We start from the raw sequence: 17,257 nt of genomic DNA, 5'->3' as shown, positions 1-17,257 counted from the left end.
GCAGTAACATGGTTGTGTTAGTCTGTTTGTGTTAAAACAGGCTAACATGACTGTCTTTTTGAATACAGTGGTCCCTCCACATTCAGGGTTAGGGGTGAAGGACCCCCATGAATGTGGAAATCTGCAAATAAAAGATTACTATTCTTTTTAACTAGAACACCTCTCTAGGAATCGCGCTAGAGGACCTGGAGATTCCTAGAGAGAACATATTAATCCAAACCACAAATAATCAAATACGCAAAAGTGAAAGCTGCAAATGTGGCGGGTCAACTGTAGTCTGCCATTTTCCTAGTTCTGGTGCCTGAAATGCTTTTCATTGAAGATTTTGGCCCTTGCGGTCTCTTCCAATTCTATGATTCTATAATCTGCATATTGCAGAAGGGGAAATTGAGGCTGGGTCGCTGTGTCCACCTTGTGAATTCATGGCAGAGTTAAGAATCAAGCTGCAGCAGACATTCTGAATCATTGACAGATCTTTTAGCTACTGTGTCTTGACCTTACTGGAAGGGGTTTAATATATGGAGAAGCAGACATATAGACACGGACTGGGTTACCTTTGGACTCCTTATAGCACCAGAGAGTGGCCCAGTGCAGTTTTGCTGCGGCTGTTTACAACCTTGGAGTTTTCCCTGCTTGCTTTGCCTGCCTGAAAGACACAAATCTCCTGTGTGTCTGTCCGCAATTGTGTGTCTGTTGCAAGCTCAGCCCCGCTCAACCTCTCCCGCATCCTCCCTTACCTCTGCAATATTGGCTTCTCGTGGTTTCCCCCCCAGCTGCGGCTGCCTCTCCCTGCATTATTTCTGACAAGGTATGTTAAGTTTCTGGGAGTATGCCAACACCCCCCCCCCCCCTTTTCTGTCTCTCTCCTAGAGTACATTTGGGTCAGGTGGAAGGGACACAGAGGGTTAAAGGGTTTTGGTTTTTCTCTGTATATCTTTGCTTGTCATCCCAGCTCCTCCGCCCTGCTTCCTCACAGTGCATTTGAGCAGAGGACGGCTGCCAAAGAGCAGGAAGTTTTTCTCTAAAATGCAAACAGATCTCTCCTCCTTTCCTTTCCTTTCCTCTCCCCTCACCTCTACCCAGCCTGCACCTCCTTCCAGCGACTGAGAGAGAGAGGCAGGAAGGGGTGGCGCTAGTATCATACACAGGGAAGTAACCTTTTGGTTCCCTCTCAAGGAATAGGACAAACAGGAATTGCTGGCTGGCGACAAGCGACAACTAGCCTACCTGATCCCCGATGACTGCAGCGATATGGAAGAGAATTAATGGGCTAGTGAGTACTTTGGCAAAAGGGGAGGGAACCTGGGAGCAACTAAGACCCCGCTGTTATGAGTAGTGCTTTCTCCCCCTACCCACTTTATGACATCTCAAGCTGCACTTGTCACCGTTCTTACTTCTCCTGGGAACCCAGAGAAAAAGCAGCAAGGTGCGTCTCTGTTCATTGGAATTGAGCCCGGCTGACAGTGTTTACCCTGCTTTGATGGGGTGTGTTTGCGTGCGACTGTCCCTTTCTCTCTTTTTGGTGTTGTTTTAAATTATTTGCTTCCTGCGATTCTGTAGGACCGTACTTATCCAAGGTGTCGCATTTGATGTTTTTACCTGGACTCTTGGTAAAAACAAATTTCATTTCTGCTTTCTCCCATTATAAGGCAGTGCTGCAGAGGCAACAGCAATTCAGATTTGTTCATTGGAAAAAGTCATACAGTTCATATTAGTTGAGTAATCCCTGAGTAGCAGCAAACATGTATTCCAGATTTGTATTCTTTTCTCACTTTGTCGTAAATGTACTCACCCGTGTTTGTTTGGAGAGGGGCTTGGCAGGCTTGGAAATTGCTATGGTAGATCCCAGAAAGGGGTGTGTGGACAGTGCACTAAATGTGTACCAGTTTGAGAGGGGCATCGCTGAATGTCATAAGAGGTAAGCTAGGTGGGCACAAAAATTTTCTGCATCTCTGAGTCGTATAGGGAGGCATTGTGGTTTGAAAATACGGCACCTTCTCTGGACCTGTTCAAATTTTTCCACATTACCGAGGACGACGAACTTCCTGCTTCGTGCCATAAGGAATAAAAGAACATTGACATGAGCGTTGCGGATCTCAGTTTCCCGTTCCAAGCATCAAGACTCCTGAGTGGAACTCTAGATGACAGACCTGTGTGGAAAAAAGCTTGAATGAACCCTGGAATCTTGGATATGGATCTCTAAATCAAGTCACTGGAGCCGTCTGCTGTGTGCGTCTAGGCAGCCCTGCTGTTAACGGTCCCTTTTATACCTCAGCTATTTTTATGGATGGCATGCATGCTACAGCTCAGCCAGAAAAACAGAGGTGCTTGGGGTTTATTTTGGTGTCATTGAATAATCTAGAAACACGTCATTGCCTATGACAATAGCAGAAAACCAAGAACAAGATTGCAACCACTTTGGTCTTAAGTGCTATGAACAGTTTGACATTTTTTAAAAATGAACAAGGCAGTCTTGGGATGTGCCCTTGGTAATTCCTGAAACGTCTGCCTTCATCATAGTTCACAGGAGGTCTTTCCTTTTCTCTCTTTAAATTGTGCCGCTAGTCCTTACAGTTGGAGAATATATCAGAGTGCTAGAAGGCCACTGATTTCTGAGAAACCAAATTAAAAGAAACAGCCAATTCCTACAGGTTTCACTTGTGGCTTTTTTTAAATACACAGACAGTCTCTGTTGGCTTTGCTTTTCAATATCCCTGTACAGTAGGTCACAATTTCCACTTCATGGATAACAGAACTGTGTTCTGTTCTAGAGCTGGCGAGTAAATGCATGCTAGAGATTGGTTCCTATCAGTGGTTCCAGCTAGAGTTAGTAGACCCATTGAATAATGGGATTTACATAAGGGACACACTACTCAACCCTTAGTTCTATGGGTCTGCTGGAGATGAGATGGCCTTGTAGGATTCAGGTCCAAGTCATTGTCCTGTTTGGATGAGTGGGGATTGTTATATCTAGTTTTTTTTATTTAAGAACTCATGTTTCCCTACCACTTCGCAAAAGAGGCAGCAATTTCTCACCGCACTGAAAGTTAGTCAAATACATGTCAAGAAATCTACTGAGGTTAGTAGATTCAGACCTTAGTGGATATTAGCAGGGTCGCTGCCTGTCCGGCAGGTGGATGGATGAGCATTTTCTTTGGCTAGTTAAGCTTTCCCTATGGCTCTCCACATGAAACCAAAATTCTCCCAAACGTCTGAAATACAGTGCTTATCCATTGGTCTGCAGGTGGCATCATGATATTATTATTATTATTATTATTATTATTATTATTATTATTATTATTTATATAGCGCTGTAAATTTACACAGCACTGTACATAAAATCATTTAATTAGACGGTTCCCTGCCTTCAAGCTTACAATCTAAGAAGACGCGACACAGAAGGAGAAGGGAATGGTTGAGGGGACGGGATCAGGTCCAGCATTCTTCTCTCCCTCTGAGGCCTGGACCATGGCAGATGGACAGATGGAGGGATCTGTGTCTTAAGGATAGGCCTGATGGCAATGGCCCACCTTTCTCTCCCCCTCAGAGGCCAGGATGGAGTTGGATGCCTTTGGGGAGGGCGCTACCTGGTTGATGCTTTCATTTCAGCATTTGCCCATTGAATCAGGAAATTTCACAGCTTCCTCTCTGATATCCAGTTTAAAAACAACAACAGTGTGTCACAGAGCTCCAGACATTGCATAAAACCAGGCCAGAGTGCTTACAAGTGTCTCTCAGGTACTCATTTGCATCTTTATATCATCTGCATCATTTGCTGTAGCTGAGAACAGACTGAGGCCCGAGAAAGGTTGCAGAGCTGTAGTTCATTGACAGAGTACCTGCTTTACATGTACAAGATGCCAGGTTCAGATCCTGGCATTTCCAGACAAGGGTGAGAGAGACCATTTCTGAACCTCCAGACAGCTGCTGCTGGCCAATGTAAACAGTGCTGTCCATCAGTCTGAATCTCTGTGAGACAGCTTTCTATGTCTTCCATCACATCTTGGTTTTTATTTGTGTTTTAATTCCATAGAGTATGCTGCTGTTTTTCTTTTCCTACAAGGTGTATATTCCCAACATTGAACATGGTTGAATGTGTCATTGTTCCCAAGTTGTGTTTCGGGAAATTAGTGATTCCCCCTGGGTCTCTTCCGACTGTATTCCAGAGCTTTAAAAAGTTACTTTTGGCATACCACTCCCAAAAAAACCCTTATCCCCACATATTGCCTGGGGATTTTGGGACTTGTAGTCAAAATGTCACTTTGGTAAGTTTCGTCGGATGAGCACAGGCATGTGTTAGATGTGATACAGCTGTGTGTTCTCTTGTGGCAAGGCCTCACATGCCTGTACAGAATTATTTGTGCTATTAGCTTCTGTTCTGAATTTTGCATATCAATGTTAATACAATTTTCCTGTACACCAACCAGAGAGCTTTGGCTACCAAACAGTCTGAAACCATAACAATATAATAAATGGCTTGAAGTGAACAAAGATAGGGCATTTTGAGAAACAGCTGGAATAACAGTTACATATTGCAACAGCTTTTGTATTCTCCACTCTGAATATCGTGTCATGCAGTGACTTCCCATTGTCTCCTGTGACTTGCTGTCATACTTATCAGCGAGGAAGGAGCCCGTCTGTAGACCGTCCAGGGCCCTGGAGTGCTCTGTCTGCGTGTGAGTTAAACTGAAACTTAATCTGGCCTTGTTCATCACCAATATAAAGTTGGTGGGAGAGTCCCTTCCATTGATGCTTTTCCTTTCTGGCAGCCTTCCAAGGGTCAGCTTGAAATGGAGTTGAGGAGGACAATAGGGCTGCATCTAGAAGGAGGGGAGTATGCCATTCATTACCCAGGACAGAAAGGACAGTTGATGATGCTCCAGATAGGAGCGGAAGCATTAGCTGTGGGAGAGAAGCAGTGAGCCATGTAAGGCTACTGTCGAGAGAGACCAGGTTTTGGAAACCTTCCAGAGTCATGATTGCCTGGGCACCTAAAAGGAAATTGGTGTTGGCACCTAGGAATTTGAAATATTCATGGAGGACTGAGACTGTCTCCAAGGCTTCGGAAAGCTTAGCCTGTAGGGTTTGAACATCTCTCTGTCCTCGTGAGGGCCAGAGAGCGTTGTTTTTAAAAACAAAGCGACTGAATTGTGTGAGCTTCCTTTTGTACTGTTTACGGGGCATGAATAAATCACGTGTGAAGGTTCTTATGTGTTCTCTGTTGCTTGGCTGCCGTCCCTTTCCCTGACCACATTATCTTCAGTGACTGTTTTGCTTCTCAAGAACTTTTTGCTGCTGCCCTTAGCACAAAGAGTGGCTCAGAGTTAGCAGGGCCTTGAAGGTCATTCCTTCATTTGGATTAGCCAGGAAAGCTTCCCAGCAGAGTTGCATCCTGTGAACATTGTAAAGCGGGGATAGATTTATTAGGAGGGATACGGTATTCACTTTATTCACCTGGATCTCTCCTTAGTGAGTCGTGCACCCCCAGTTCCATTACCCTATAAGCAAGTTTCCCCATAATATGCTTGCTCTGGCTCACAAGTGGTTCTTATCTTTCAGTGTAGCACTGGTGTCAGGCTGCAAGATACAGCAATCTTTTGGCCTGGGAAAGGCGTCCTGGCGGAAGGCTGATGGTTTCTGATGAAATGTGACTGAACAACCTACAGATGGCTTGGTGGGCTTTGGAAGGTGTAGCTGAGGGGTGTAATCTACTGGTGTGTAAGTTCATCGTTTGGAAAAGTTATTTTTCCAAGCTCTGCATAAGTCGACACGTATTTGCTTTATCTTAATAATGACATGTATCACTTACAGCAAGAACCAGTGTGGTGCAGTGGGTTAAGCATTGGACTACAACTCTGGAGACCAGGGTTGGAGACCAGACTCCCCACTCAGCTGTGTATGACTTTGGACAAGTCACATTCTCTCAGCCTCAGAGAATCACAGACTCACTGAGTTAGAAGAGACCCCAAGGGCCATCCAGTCCAACCTGCTGCCATATAGGAATACACAAACAAAACACTCCTGACAGATGACCACCCAGCCTCTGTTTAAAAACCTCCAAAGAAGGAGACTCCATCACAGTCCAAGTCACCAAATTTCCACTGTTGAACAGCTCTTGCCATCAGGAAAATTCTTTCTAATGTGGACTCTCTTTTCCAATAGTTTGAATCTATTGCTCCATGTTCTAGTCTCTAGAGCAGCAGAAAACAAGCTTGCTCCCTCCTCAATATGACATCCCTTCAAATATTTAAACAGGAGGTCATATCACCTCTTAACTTTCTCTTCTCCAGGCTAAATATACCTAGCTCCGTAGGTCTCTCCTCATAGGGCTTGGCTTCCAAACCTTTCACCATTTTGGTCACCCTCCTCCAGCTTCTCAACATCCCTTTTGAATTGTGCTCAGAACTGGACACATGATTCTAGGTGAGGCCTGACCTAAGCAGAGTAGAGTGGTACTACTCCTTCACTCAGTCTAGACACTATATTTCTGATGATGCAGCCTAGAATCACACTGGTGTTTTTAGCTGCTGCATCACACTGTTGACTCATATTCAACTTGTGGTCTACTGGGAAACAGATCTCTTTCACATGTACTGTTGTCAACCCATCCTGTATCTGTTTATTTCATTTTTTTCACGCTTAAGTGTAGTACCTGACGTTTCTTGTGTTGAAATTCATTTTGTTAGTTTTGGCCCAGTTCTACAATCTGTTAAGGTCATTTTGAATTCTGATCTTGTCATCTGGGGTATTGGCTACCCCTCCTCATTTAGTTTCATCTGCAGATTCCCTTCATTCCATCAGACAAGTCATTGATAAAGATGTTGAATTGCATTCGGCCCAGATAAAACCCTGTGGCAGCCTACTAGTCACTTCTCTCCAGGATGAGGAGGAGCCATTGTTGAGTATCCTATGGGTTCAGTCAGTCAACCAGTTACACATCCACTGAACAGTCGCATTGTTTAGCCCACATTTTGCTAGCATGTTTTAAGTATATTATGGGGAACCTTGTCGAAGGCCTTACTGAAACCAAGATAAAGTACGTCCACAGCATTACCTTCCTCTACCAAGGTTGTAACCCTTATCAAAAAAAGAGATAAGATTAGTCTGGCATGACTTGTTTTTTAGAAACTCAGGCTGGCTTTTAGTGATGATGGCATTCCTTTCTGAGTGCTTACAGACTAGCCTTGTTTAATGATCCGCTCTAGAATCTAGGCAAAGGAACAGATCTTGCCAAGAAAACCTTGTGATGGGGTCTCCTTAGGGTTGCCATACATTGGAAATTACTTGAAGGCACACAACAGCAACAAGTCACTCACACCAGGGGTGATCAAACTTCATGCTTGCAGGACTAGAACCTAAATCCAACCAAGCAGAGCCTGGTGTAAACTGCATACACTAATGTGGGTCTCAGTAGTACTTACAACAGTTCTGTGGGATGGACAGTTTCACTCATGAGTTGCAAGGGTCTAGGTTGAGGTAGAGATCTAGCAGCTTGCCCCCAGATGCCTAGAGAATTGTTGACAGAAGTAAGATACGAACCAACGATTTTCTCTGCTCAGTATTTTAGCTCCTGCCCTATATTTGTAGTAGAAAAATGACCATTGGAAACAGCTTGTATTACTTGCTTGATTTCCGTGGTGCTAATCGCAATGCACACACCTTCTAGTAGGGCACTTGGTTGTTCCTGTTCTCTGTAGTAAGCTTAAAATTGCGTGTTTCTATCTCAGATATGGTTGGATCTGTTTTTCGCCTGGAAGGCAGATGGTACCATGATGGTTCCATTCTGAGAGTGTTAACAGGAACTGTTGAGCCTGCTTTATTTCTGAGAGCTGTAAACAACTGGACCCCAGTGAATCAGTCTCCTGGTCTAAGCTGCTGCGTGATTTTGTTGTTGTTGTTTTGGTCTCAGGTTTTTCTTCGTGGCCCGTTTTCTGGTTGCGCCTGGCTCTGTGGCAGGTCCTTGTATTTGTGCACATAAACCCCACTTGGCTTGATTTGGGGCAAGCAGGAAATGTTTTTTTTTTTTCAAATCAGCCCAAGGTTTCAGCATCTCTGCTGCACCAAAAGAAGCTTCTGCCTGCAGGATACATCTTAATAAAACTGGCCTAGTTGGGTGGGATAGAAGTGGACATGTGCTTTGAGATTAAAGCTGCATTTATACAGGTAAATGTGTTATAGACTTGAAGGCACATATACAAACAAATGAACATGGCAAGCTGACTTTATGATGCCATTTCAGACCAGCAGTCTCTTTAACCCAGCCTTCTCAGACAGCAGACAGATTGACAGCATCTCAGATCTTTCTCATCGCTGGCTGCCCAATTCCCTGAAGGGAGGATGCAAGGCACTGAAACTGGAACCTGTTAAATGTTAAGAACATGTGATGTGATGTGCCTTCAAGTCGTTTCTCACTTACGGTGACCCTAAGGCAAAATTATCACAGGGTTTTCTTAGCAAATCCTGTATTCTTTATCCAGAGGGGTTTGCATTTGGCTTCCTCTTAAGCTGAGAGACTTGCCCAAGTTTACCCAGTGGGTTTACGTGGCAGAGTGAGGATTTGAATCCTGGTCTTCAGAGTCATGGTCCAGTACTCAAACCACTACACCTCACTGATCCTTTAAGAACATGAACTTTGCTATTATGCTGGAAACTTAGACTGTCAGGCATTTTAAGGTTTTGGTTCCTCAAAATTGAAGATATCTACTCCTGCCAGTTAAAAGGCAGATCAGACAGATTGCTAACTGGGACTGGCTACAGGGAATAAACAACTCCCTTGTTCTACCAGCCTCACTGGCTGATGGTCTGTTTCTGGGTACTGGTTTTGGCTAATTAACTACATTTCTTACTTTTCAGCAGTTGCACAGATAAATTGTAGAAGACGAAGTTATCCATTCAGCTGAGTTTGGGTGTGAGTCAGAAGAACGTCGTCATTGGCCACCAGTAGTTAGACATTTTCTAGACCTGTTTGCAAGGCTGGCTAGCTTTCTCAGGCGTTCTTGTTACAGCCTATGAATGTGGAAGCAGCATCCAGAGAGGGGCCAGAGACTGGGAATGAGCTTAGGGTCGCCGCTCTGTCTGTTTGCAACTCTCCAGAGGAGAACTGCAGAGCTGGCAAGCAGCCTAGTGTGCAGTTAATCTTGCCGCACATACAACATTGCCCATCTCTCCACCACCACCCTGGCAATTTCCACAGTACTGATGTGATGTCTTGCCAATTCGTATACAGCCTAACCCCAAAATAACAATGTACAAAACTATAATTATCATGATACCTTCAGCTGGTGCCTGACTGGGCTTTTCCCTCTTGAAACGAATTCACTACTTTGGGCTTCGTCTGAAAACACCGGACGTCTCTATACCTGTTTCTCTCCTCCTTCATAATGGTTCAGACCTTGTGGGCGAATTACCTGGATGCTCTCAATCAAGGTCACAAAAAAGTCACACGAATAACCACTTCGGGGTCAGAAAGGACCACAAGGCAGTGCTGAAGGACACCAGAGCATAAGAATTAAAACTTCGGGGTCCATCCATAAAATGCCAGCAGTAATACTTTCAGCATTTATACAATATACATCAGGTACTCATAGCCCTTCATCACTACTTTTTAAGTACACTCATTCCTCCATATTTGCGGATTTGATTATTCACTGGTTTTATGAATACATTCTGTCTAGGAATATCTAGGTCCTACAGCCCAACTCTATGGTCAGATTTAACCAAAAGTTGCACTGAAGGACCTAGAGCTTCCTAGAGAAAACAATCCACTAGGCATTTGTAGCTCCTCCAGCACAATTCTATGGTCAGTGTCTAGTAGATGTTGACCACACAGTTGCACTGGAGGACCTAGCGATTCCTAGAGGTGTTCTCACAGGTAAAAACATAGTATTTTTGTTATTTGTGATTTTCCCACATTCATGGGGGTCCTGTGCTCCTAACCCCAGTGAATGTGGAGGGACGAGTGTAATCTTTTCAATAGCAAGTCAGTAATGTTGTTTGGGATGGGCAGTAGCTCACCTGTTCAGCAATCTGTGGCCTGATTTTATGTGAGACAGATTCAGGTATGTTGCTCATGTGCATTGTCTTCATTTTGCCAACTGAGGCTGAGGGATCAGTTGTTTGTCTTCAGCGTCACATCATAGAATCATAGAGTTGGAAGAAACCTCAAGGGCCATATAGGAGTACACAAAGCACCCCCAAGACATGGCCATCCAGCCTCTGTTTAAAGACCTCCAAAGATGGAGACTTCACCACTCTCTAAGGAAGTGTCTTCCACTGTCAAACAACTCTTACTGTCAGGAAGTTCTTCCTAATGTGAAGTCGCTTCCCTACCCCTTCATATCCTCAGGATATTTCATTTCATCTGGATGTTCTCAACCCACAGTTGGCCACTAAAGCCACACCTAATAACTTCTGGTCTGTATTCCCATTTCAGGTTGGGCTTTGATCTTGACTCACAAAATGCTGCTTCGCCAAGCAAGTATCAAGCGTACTTTGCTATTACTGTTGTTTTCTGTCAGGCTCATACTTAAAGCCCTTCTCGTTGAACAGACCAATAACTCTGAGGCCAAGGTGAGACTTTTAAAACGAAGCTTCCGGTTCTTCTTTTTAAGTTGTTATGCTATAGCCACAATTCTCCTCTGTGTGTGTGTGTGTGCATTTAAAAAGGCAGCTCCTATCTTGAATGCTGTAGTGTTGTTTTACAGTTCATTTGAGGTCTTCTGTGTTGCTGTGGTGATGCTATGGACATAGTTGAAGTCTTCAATATGTATGTGTGTCTTCACTGAGCACAGGACTGGGATCGGACACTGCAAATACAATCTTTTCCTTGCTAGGAGGGGGTGATTTCTTCCTTCCTTATCCCATGTTGGCATAGCCCTGGGCAAAGAGATACTGATTATGCAGGGTGAGTCAACAGAGATTCCAGACAGTCGTCTCTGCTTAATCCTCTCTCCCAAAGGTAAAATATCATAGCAGATTTTCTGTGTCCTGCAGCTGGATTTCAGAGGTGCAGTCTTGCCCTCAACTTTGGATCAGTTCTTTCTCCCTGTCAGCCCTACAGTGGGAGTACCCAATATCTTCAATCTTCATTTTGCCCTTCCTTCTACCCTATCCTAACACCTATGTGATTCACAATGAATCTACAGGTGTGTTAACCGTTCTGAACTACAAGGACCTCCTTGGTCTGTGGCAAAGACACTGCTTTGGAGGGGAGGGGAATCACGCCCTTATTCCTGCTGTAAAAATAGCAGAGTGCTTGGAGAGTGTTAAGTAAGGGGTAACGCAGGCACTCCAAGTTATGCTAACCCTCACACACTGCCACTGCCTTCCTCTGAAGCTGAGAAAGTGTGAATTGCCCAACGTCAGCCGGTGAATTTCTATGGCTGTACAGTGCGCCCTTGGCTTGCGCGGGGGATCTGTTCCGGACCCCATTGAATTTAACTGAAGCCGTCCCTCCGTGAATATTTAAGACTTCGGATCTCAAGTCCACGAAAACGGAGGTGCAACTGTACATTGTACATTAATGTACAGTGCATTGTACTGTTTTTTAATGTTGTGAGCCGCCCTGAGTCCCAATTTTGACAAAAAGGTGGGGTGGTGGTGGTGATGATGATGATGATGATGATGATGATGATAAATAATACATTAAATGTCTCTGTTTTTTATACTTGCAAACTTCTCCTAGGATATGAGAGGTGCCATCTCTTGTTTCCCCCATTTCAATCCTCCTTGAAGCACTTACATTTCTGCAAAAATGCTTTTTCAAAAAAAGATCTATGCTCCCTTCAGAAGATAGATTGAAGTGCATGTTACTGAACTGAAGACACGCTCTTATTCTACTATTTCTTGATGTTTAGTGTCTTTATCTCTTTCCGCTGGGTCTTTTGAAATTTAGATTGTAAGTTCCTTGGGGAGGCTCTGGCTTCTTGCTGGACCTCGGTAAAGAAACGATGGTAAATGTAGCTCTGAAACAGGCATTCGGCTTTTCAAAGGCATCCCACTCAAAAGAGGAGAAAGAAAGTGCAGGTCCAATAGGATCCACACTTCGAACAGGCATTTCCAACAAGGTAAAGATGGAGTGGTCATTTCCCAGTCTGAACAAGGGCTGGTAGTGTTGCAGGAGGAGAAAGAAAAAGAGAAAGGATGGCTCTGATCCCACCAATTGCAAGGTTGCAGCCCCAGTTGACACTCTGTGCTATACTTGTCTTTCTATAGGAGGAGGGGAATGTAGCCCACTCTTGTATAAGGCACCTTGTAAACTGGTGGTGGTCATGTTTTCCATGTTCACCTGAAATAAGAGGATGGAGCATAGCACAAAGCTGTGTCCCAGGCGATTCTAAAAATTGGCAGATGTCATTTGTTAGAACAGAGCCAGAAATACAACTACAGCTGGGTGTGTGTGATGCAGCTGCCTTTCTGCAGAGGCTCGAATCTGTACTATGTGTGAGTGAACACACCTCTAAATGGAAACTGAGCAAATAACTTGTCTCACCCCTGGGTCATCTCAATCTGAACCTGATTGTACTAGCATTTGGGAATGAGGGAGACTAGCCTGTGATGCATTAGGCCTTGTGACAACTCAGGAAATCATATGCTGCGATCCAGAATCTTAACAGACATTTTACATACCTACCTACCTACCTACCTACCTACCTACCTACATATATGCATATGAATGATGTATATATCCTTTCTTTCTCCCAACCTAGAGCTTAAGGCAACAATAATCCTTTTCTTCTAGATCTTAGGTTCCTAGTGTGGTGTAGTAGTTTGAGAACTGGACTACGACTCTAGAGACCAGGGTTCAATTCCCTGCTCAGCCATGGAAACCCACTGGCTAACCTTGGGCAAGTCACACTCTTTCAACCTCAGAGGATGGCAATGGCAAACCCCTCAGAAGAAGCTTGCAAAGAACACCCTGTGATAGGTTCACCTTAGGATCACAATAGGTCAGAACGACTTGAAGGCACCCAACAACAACCATACCATGCTAGCTAAGCTGCCAAATACTGGGTGAGATTAAGGTTCAGGGCCTTAAACAACAGGACCAGAAGCTTGTAATGATCCCTGGCCTGAACTGGTAGCTAGTGGAGGGAGCAGAAAGGCAAACCTGTCATCAGGCTATTACAGTAGTTCAGGTGTGAAATAACCAAGACCTGGCCAAGCAAATGGGCAACCTCAACGGTCAAATGTTCACAAGATGCCTTAGAATTTGCCCCGATAAAGGGGTTTAGGGACAAAGGATAATCCTCCAGGACACCAAGGTTTCTGGCAACTGAGTCAGGAACCAGTATGTAATCCTGTAAACACAGCAAAGGGCATGAAAGTGGGGCTGCTGGGCTATTTTAAAGCTATCTTTTCATTAGTTAATTTTTATAGGGAAATCCGCAGCACTTCCCCATTTTTATTTCACTAAAATACACACACACACACACAAATTGTAGTGTTTTTAGCCTTTATTGATGCTATTTTAAATTTCTTAGCTTGGTTTTACTTGTATGCCACCCTGAGATCTTCAGATAAAGGCTGGGATATAAGTATTTTAGGTCCCAAATACCCTAAAGGTATCAGATGCCAGCTGATCTTGGAAGTGAAGCAGCGTTAGTCCTTGGAAGTGCTGTAGGCTATGAGGGAAGAACTGGCAGAACCGCCTCTGAACGTTCCTTGCCTAAGAAAACCCTATGAAATTCATGGGATTGCCATTAAGTTGACAGGCGACAGACACAAACATACTTTAAATAAATAGTTTTGTTCAAACAGAAACACCTGCAAAGGAAATCAGCTGTGGATGTTCATGGGAAAGGATCTTTGCGCTCAGTTTTGATAGTGATCGTAAGTCTCTGGGTAAATCTTATTCTCAGAGGTAGCTTGATTCTTAGTATGCACCTGTCCTTCTGCCTCACTGCATCTCAGTCTTTCAGTAGTAGATCTACTAGGATCTACCTAGTAGATCCAGGATTTGGGTAGAATTCCAAGCAAGTTTGAAATTGCCAATCGATGATCTAAACCAGGGGTAGGCATCATTTTCCACCTTGCACTCACCTGGTGAGCCATACTGGTACGTTTCGGCATGCCTGAAGTAATGCACTGTCACTTCTGGTGGCGTTTCGGCCAATTTTCAGCCAAGTTGAAATTTTTTCTTTTATGTTTTGGGGAGCTTTGAGGGGCTTTGGAGAGTCAGGGGAAGCGAACTGCTATGTTTGGGGCATATTTGGGGCAAAGGAACTGGCGCAGTTTAAAAAAAACAGTCTGGTGCATTTGGGGGACTTCTCAGGATCCCGAGGGCCACATGCAGCTGCAGGCCATCCTTTGCCCACCCTGATATAAGGTGTGTTTTGTTGGAATGCAAGACGGGGCCTTCTTCATTTGTGGGAGATTCCGGAAAGCATCCAAGGGTAGCCGTGTTGGCCATATAGCAAACCCAGTGACATCAAAAAACACCAAAGAGTGATACCTTTGTTTTTTGTGGGTTTTTTGGGCTCTGTGGCCATGTTCTTCTAGAAGAGTTTATTCCTGATATTTTGCCAGCATCTGTGGCTGGCATCTTCAGAGAATGCATCCTCTGCCAGCCACAGATGCTGGCGAAACGTCAGGAATAAACTCTTCTAGAACATGGCCACAGAGCCCGAAAAACCCACAAAAAACTATGGATGCCGGCCATGAAAGCCTTCGACTTCACAATGATACCTTTATGGGGAAAACCAAAACGCACAATATACTTGCACAATATGCAAGCTTTCAAAGCTCTACTGGTTTCTTCATCAGGCAAGGTGTTCAAAACCATACAGGAGGGGAAAAATTGAAGATGTTAGTCATAGGCCTGCATTTTGTTGTTTTTGTTCTAAGTCCAGAAGGTATGGAGGGCTATATCTTGGAAGGTGGCACCTCCTCTTTATGGCCATGTGGCTACTGGGAGATTCACATGTGGGAGATTATGTTGGCCAACCTCTCTTTGTTCCTTTAGCCACCATCTGAAAATGATTTTATCTAGAGCTGCCTTTTGGCAGAGCCTCCATATTGTTATTCATTTTGGGGTTTTTTTTGGATGGTAGTAGATCTGTTTGATTATCATTATCACGAGAACCCACTTTTACACCTCAAAAAGGAATGCAAATGTCACACACCAAGGCACCAGTGCAAACAAGGCACCCTCTACAGTAGCATGCAGTACAGTGTCACTGTCATATGTCACATTTGTTAAGTCTTTTGGGGAGGGGGAACTGTACAGCCTCAAAGTAATCTGTTACCCATCTGTTCTTCCTTGATTTATACATTGGTTTTTAAAGGGAAAAAATTGTAAAAACATGTATCAAGAGAGTTCAGATAACACAACTGTGTGTGTGGAGCATTGCAGGATACAAGTCCTCTAAATAATAATAGAACTACCATAATGAACATAATGAATTCAGTGTAAATACTACCTTGTAATTAGCCTTAGCTCTTTTCCAGCACCAGTTTCCCAATTATTATCACCTTGCCGACAAATGTCACTTTAACCTCTTGTAACTGATAGTAAATATGGTAATTTCAAACAATTAATGTCCAGCATTTTACTTCCGATGGTCGAATTAATGGTGGTTCGGCCTGTTTTGAGAGTTGAATAGTTACAGTTCTGGCATCCATAAGAAAATAGCTCTTGTTTACTATTTATAAAGTTGGGGGAAGTGATCTGCCTTGTATGACTGTTGGAAACGAAAGCCAAGAAAAGCTGATCTACTTACATTATTTTGTTAGAAATGAAGGCAAACAATGAGATCGGAATTTTTTTAGTGAGTATTAGTGTCTCCTCCACAAAGTCCTCTTCTGTTGCATCTGAGGAAGTAGACCAAAGTCTAGGAAAGCTTATGCTACAACCACTTTTGCGGTTAGTCTCAAAGGTGCGCTTTGACATCTGTTAGCATACTGATATTCCAGATTAACATGCCAATGTCTCTGGGTTCTGTCCTGTCATGTAAAATTGACTGCAGACTCCAAAGCTTTTGCCTATGAAGCATAAACTCAGGCAGATTTTACCAGGCTAGCTAGGCTTTATGTCTGGACTGCACACCTCCCATGCAAGAAGGATTAAGTTAAGTTAATTATAAAAAATACTAGTTAAGTATGGGGAGATTCATCACTAAAAGAACAGCATCAGGTGACAAGTTGACCGTATCAGCTATGAACACATGGATGATTTGAAATAGCCTTGTCCCTCCATATTCACTAGGGTTAGGGGCACAAGACCCATGTGACTGGAAAAACCGCAAATAACAAAAACACCATGTTTTTACCTGAGAGGACACCTTTCTAGGAATCTCTAAGTCCTCCAGTGCAACTCTGCAGTCAACGTCTGAGAGACACTGACCATAGAACTGCATTGAAGGAATCTCTAAGTCTGAGAGAACATACTAATCAAATCCATGAATCATCAAATCTGCAAACATCAAAGCCCAAATAATTGTCAGTTGATGACCTCTCTAAATACAGCCATATATAATCCATATAGGAAGATAGGCTGAGTTATTCATAGTCCAGTTAATGGCTCGTTTATCTTGATATGAAGTGACAGTTACTCTCTAAGGTTTCAGACAAGAGTCTTTTGCAACCCCACCCAGAGATAGTGAGAACAGAACCTAGACCCATCTGCCTGCATGGCACATGCTGTAACACTGAGGGTCTGCTCTTACCCCCTGCAGTATTCACCTGGAATATTATGTCTAGGTTTGGGCACCATAATTCAAAAAGGATGTTGAGAAGCTGAAGCGTGTCCACAGAGGAGAGCAACCAAAACGGTGAAGGATCTGGAAACCATATGAGCAGGGTATGTTTAGCCTGGAGAAGAGACAGTTAAGAGGTGATAGGATAGCCCTGTTTAAGTATTTGGAGGGGTGTCACATTGCGGATGGAGCAAGCTTGTTTTCTGTTGCTCCAGAGAATAGGATCCAGAGCTACAGGAAAAGAGATTCCAGCTCAACATTAGAAGGAACTTCTTGACAGTAAGAGCTGTTCAACAGTGGAACACACTCCCTCAGAGAGTGATGGAGTCTCCTTCTTTGGAAGTTTTTAAACAGAGGCTGGATGGCCATCTGTCAGGGGTGCTTTGATTGTGAATTCCTGCATGTCAAGGGGGGTGGACTGGATGATCCTTGAGGTATCTTCCAACTCCATGACTCTGTGATTCAAATGCCCTTGTGCAAGTGGCCGTCTCCTCCTCCTCCTCCTCCTCCTCCAGTGGCTGATAGCAAATGCACGAAACCCCATTTCTGCATGTGGCACGGTG

At 43.9% G+C, this 17,257-nt stretch overlaps 1 protein-coding gene across 13 annotated transcripts in view; it reads left to right on the top strand.

Annotated features, from left to right (window-relative positions):
- MARK2 (microtubule affinity regulating kinase 2) overlaps positions 1-17,257 on the top strand; it is a 127,539-nt gene that overhangs the window by 47,832 nt on the left and 62,450 nt on the right. Inside the window, exon 1 of one of the 13 annotated variants that reach the window (XM_089483722.1) lies at positions 1,164-1,273. The exons of the other annotated variants lie outside the window; for them this stretch is intronic. Coding sequence (XP_089339848.1) covers positions 1,238-1,273 — 36 coding nt within the window. The 5' untranslated portion in view covers positions 1,164-1,237. Of the gene's footprint in view, positions 1-1,163; positions 1,274-17,257 lie in introns of those variants that run through there. 13 annotated transcript variants of the gene reach the window in all.

This window comes from Sceloporus occidentalis, unplaced genomic scaffold, assembly GCF_023333645.1.
Source record: "Sceloporus occidentalis isolate IW3139 unplaced genomic scaffold, rSceOcc1.0.p SCAF_20, whole genome shotgun sequence".
Lineage (NCBI taxonomy): Eukaryota > Metazoa > Chordata > Lepidosauria > Squamata > Phrynosomatidae > Sceloporus > Sceloporus occidentalis.
Note: the sequence above shows the minus strand (reverse complement) of the source record. Positions and strands in the feature narration are given on the sequence as shown.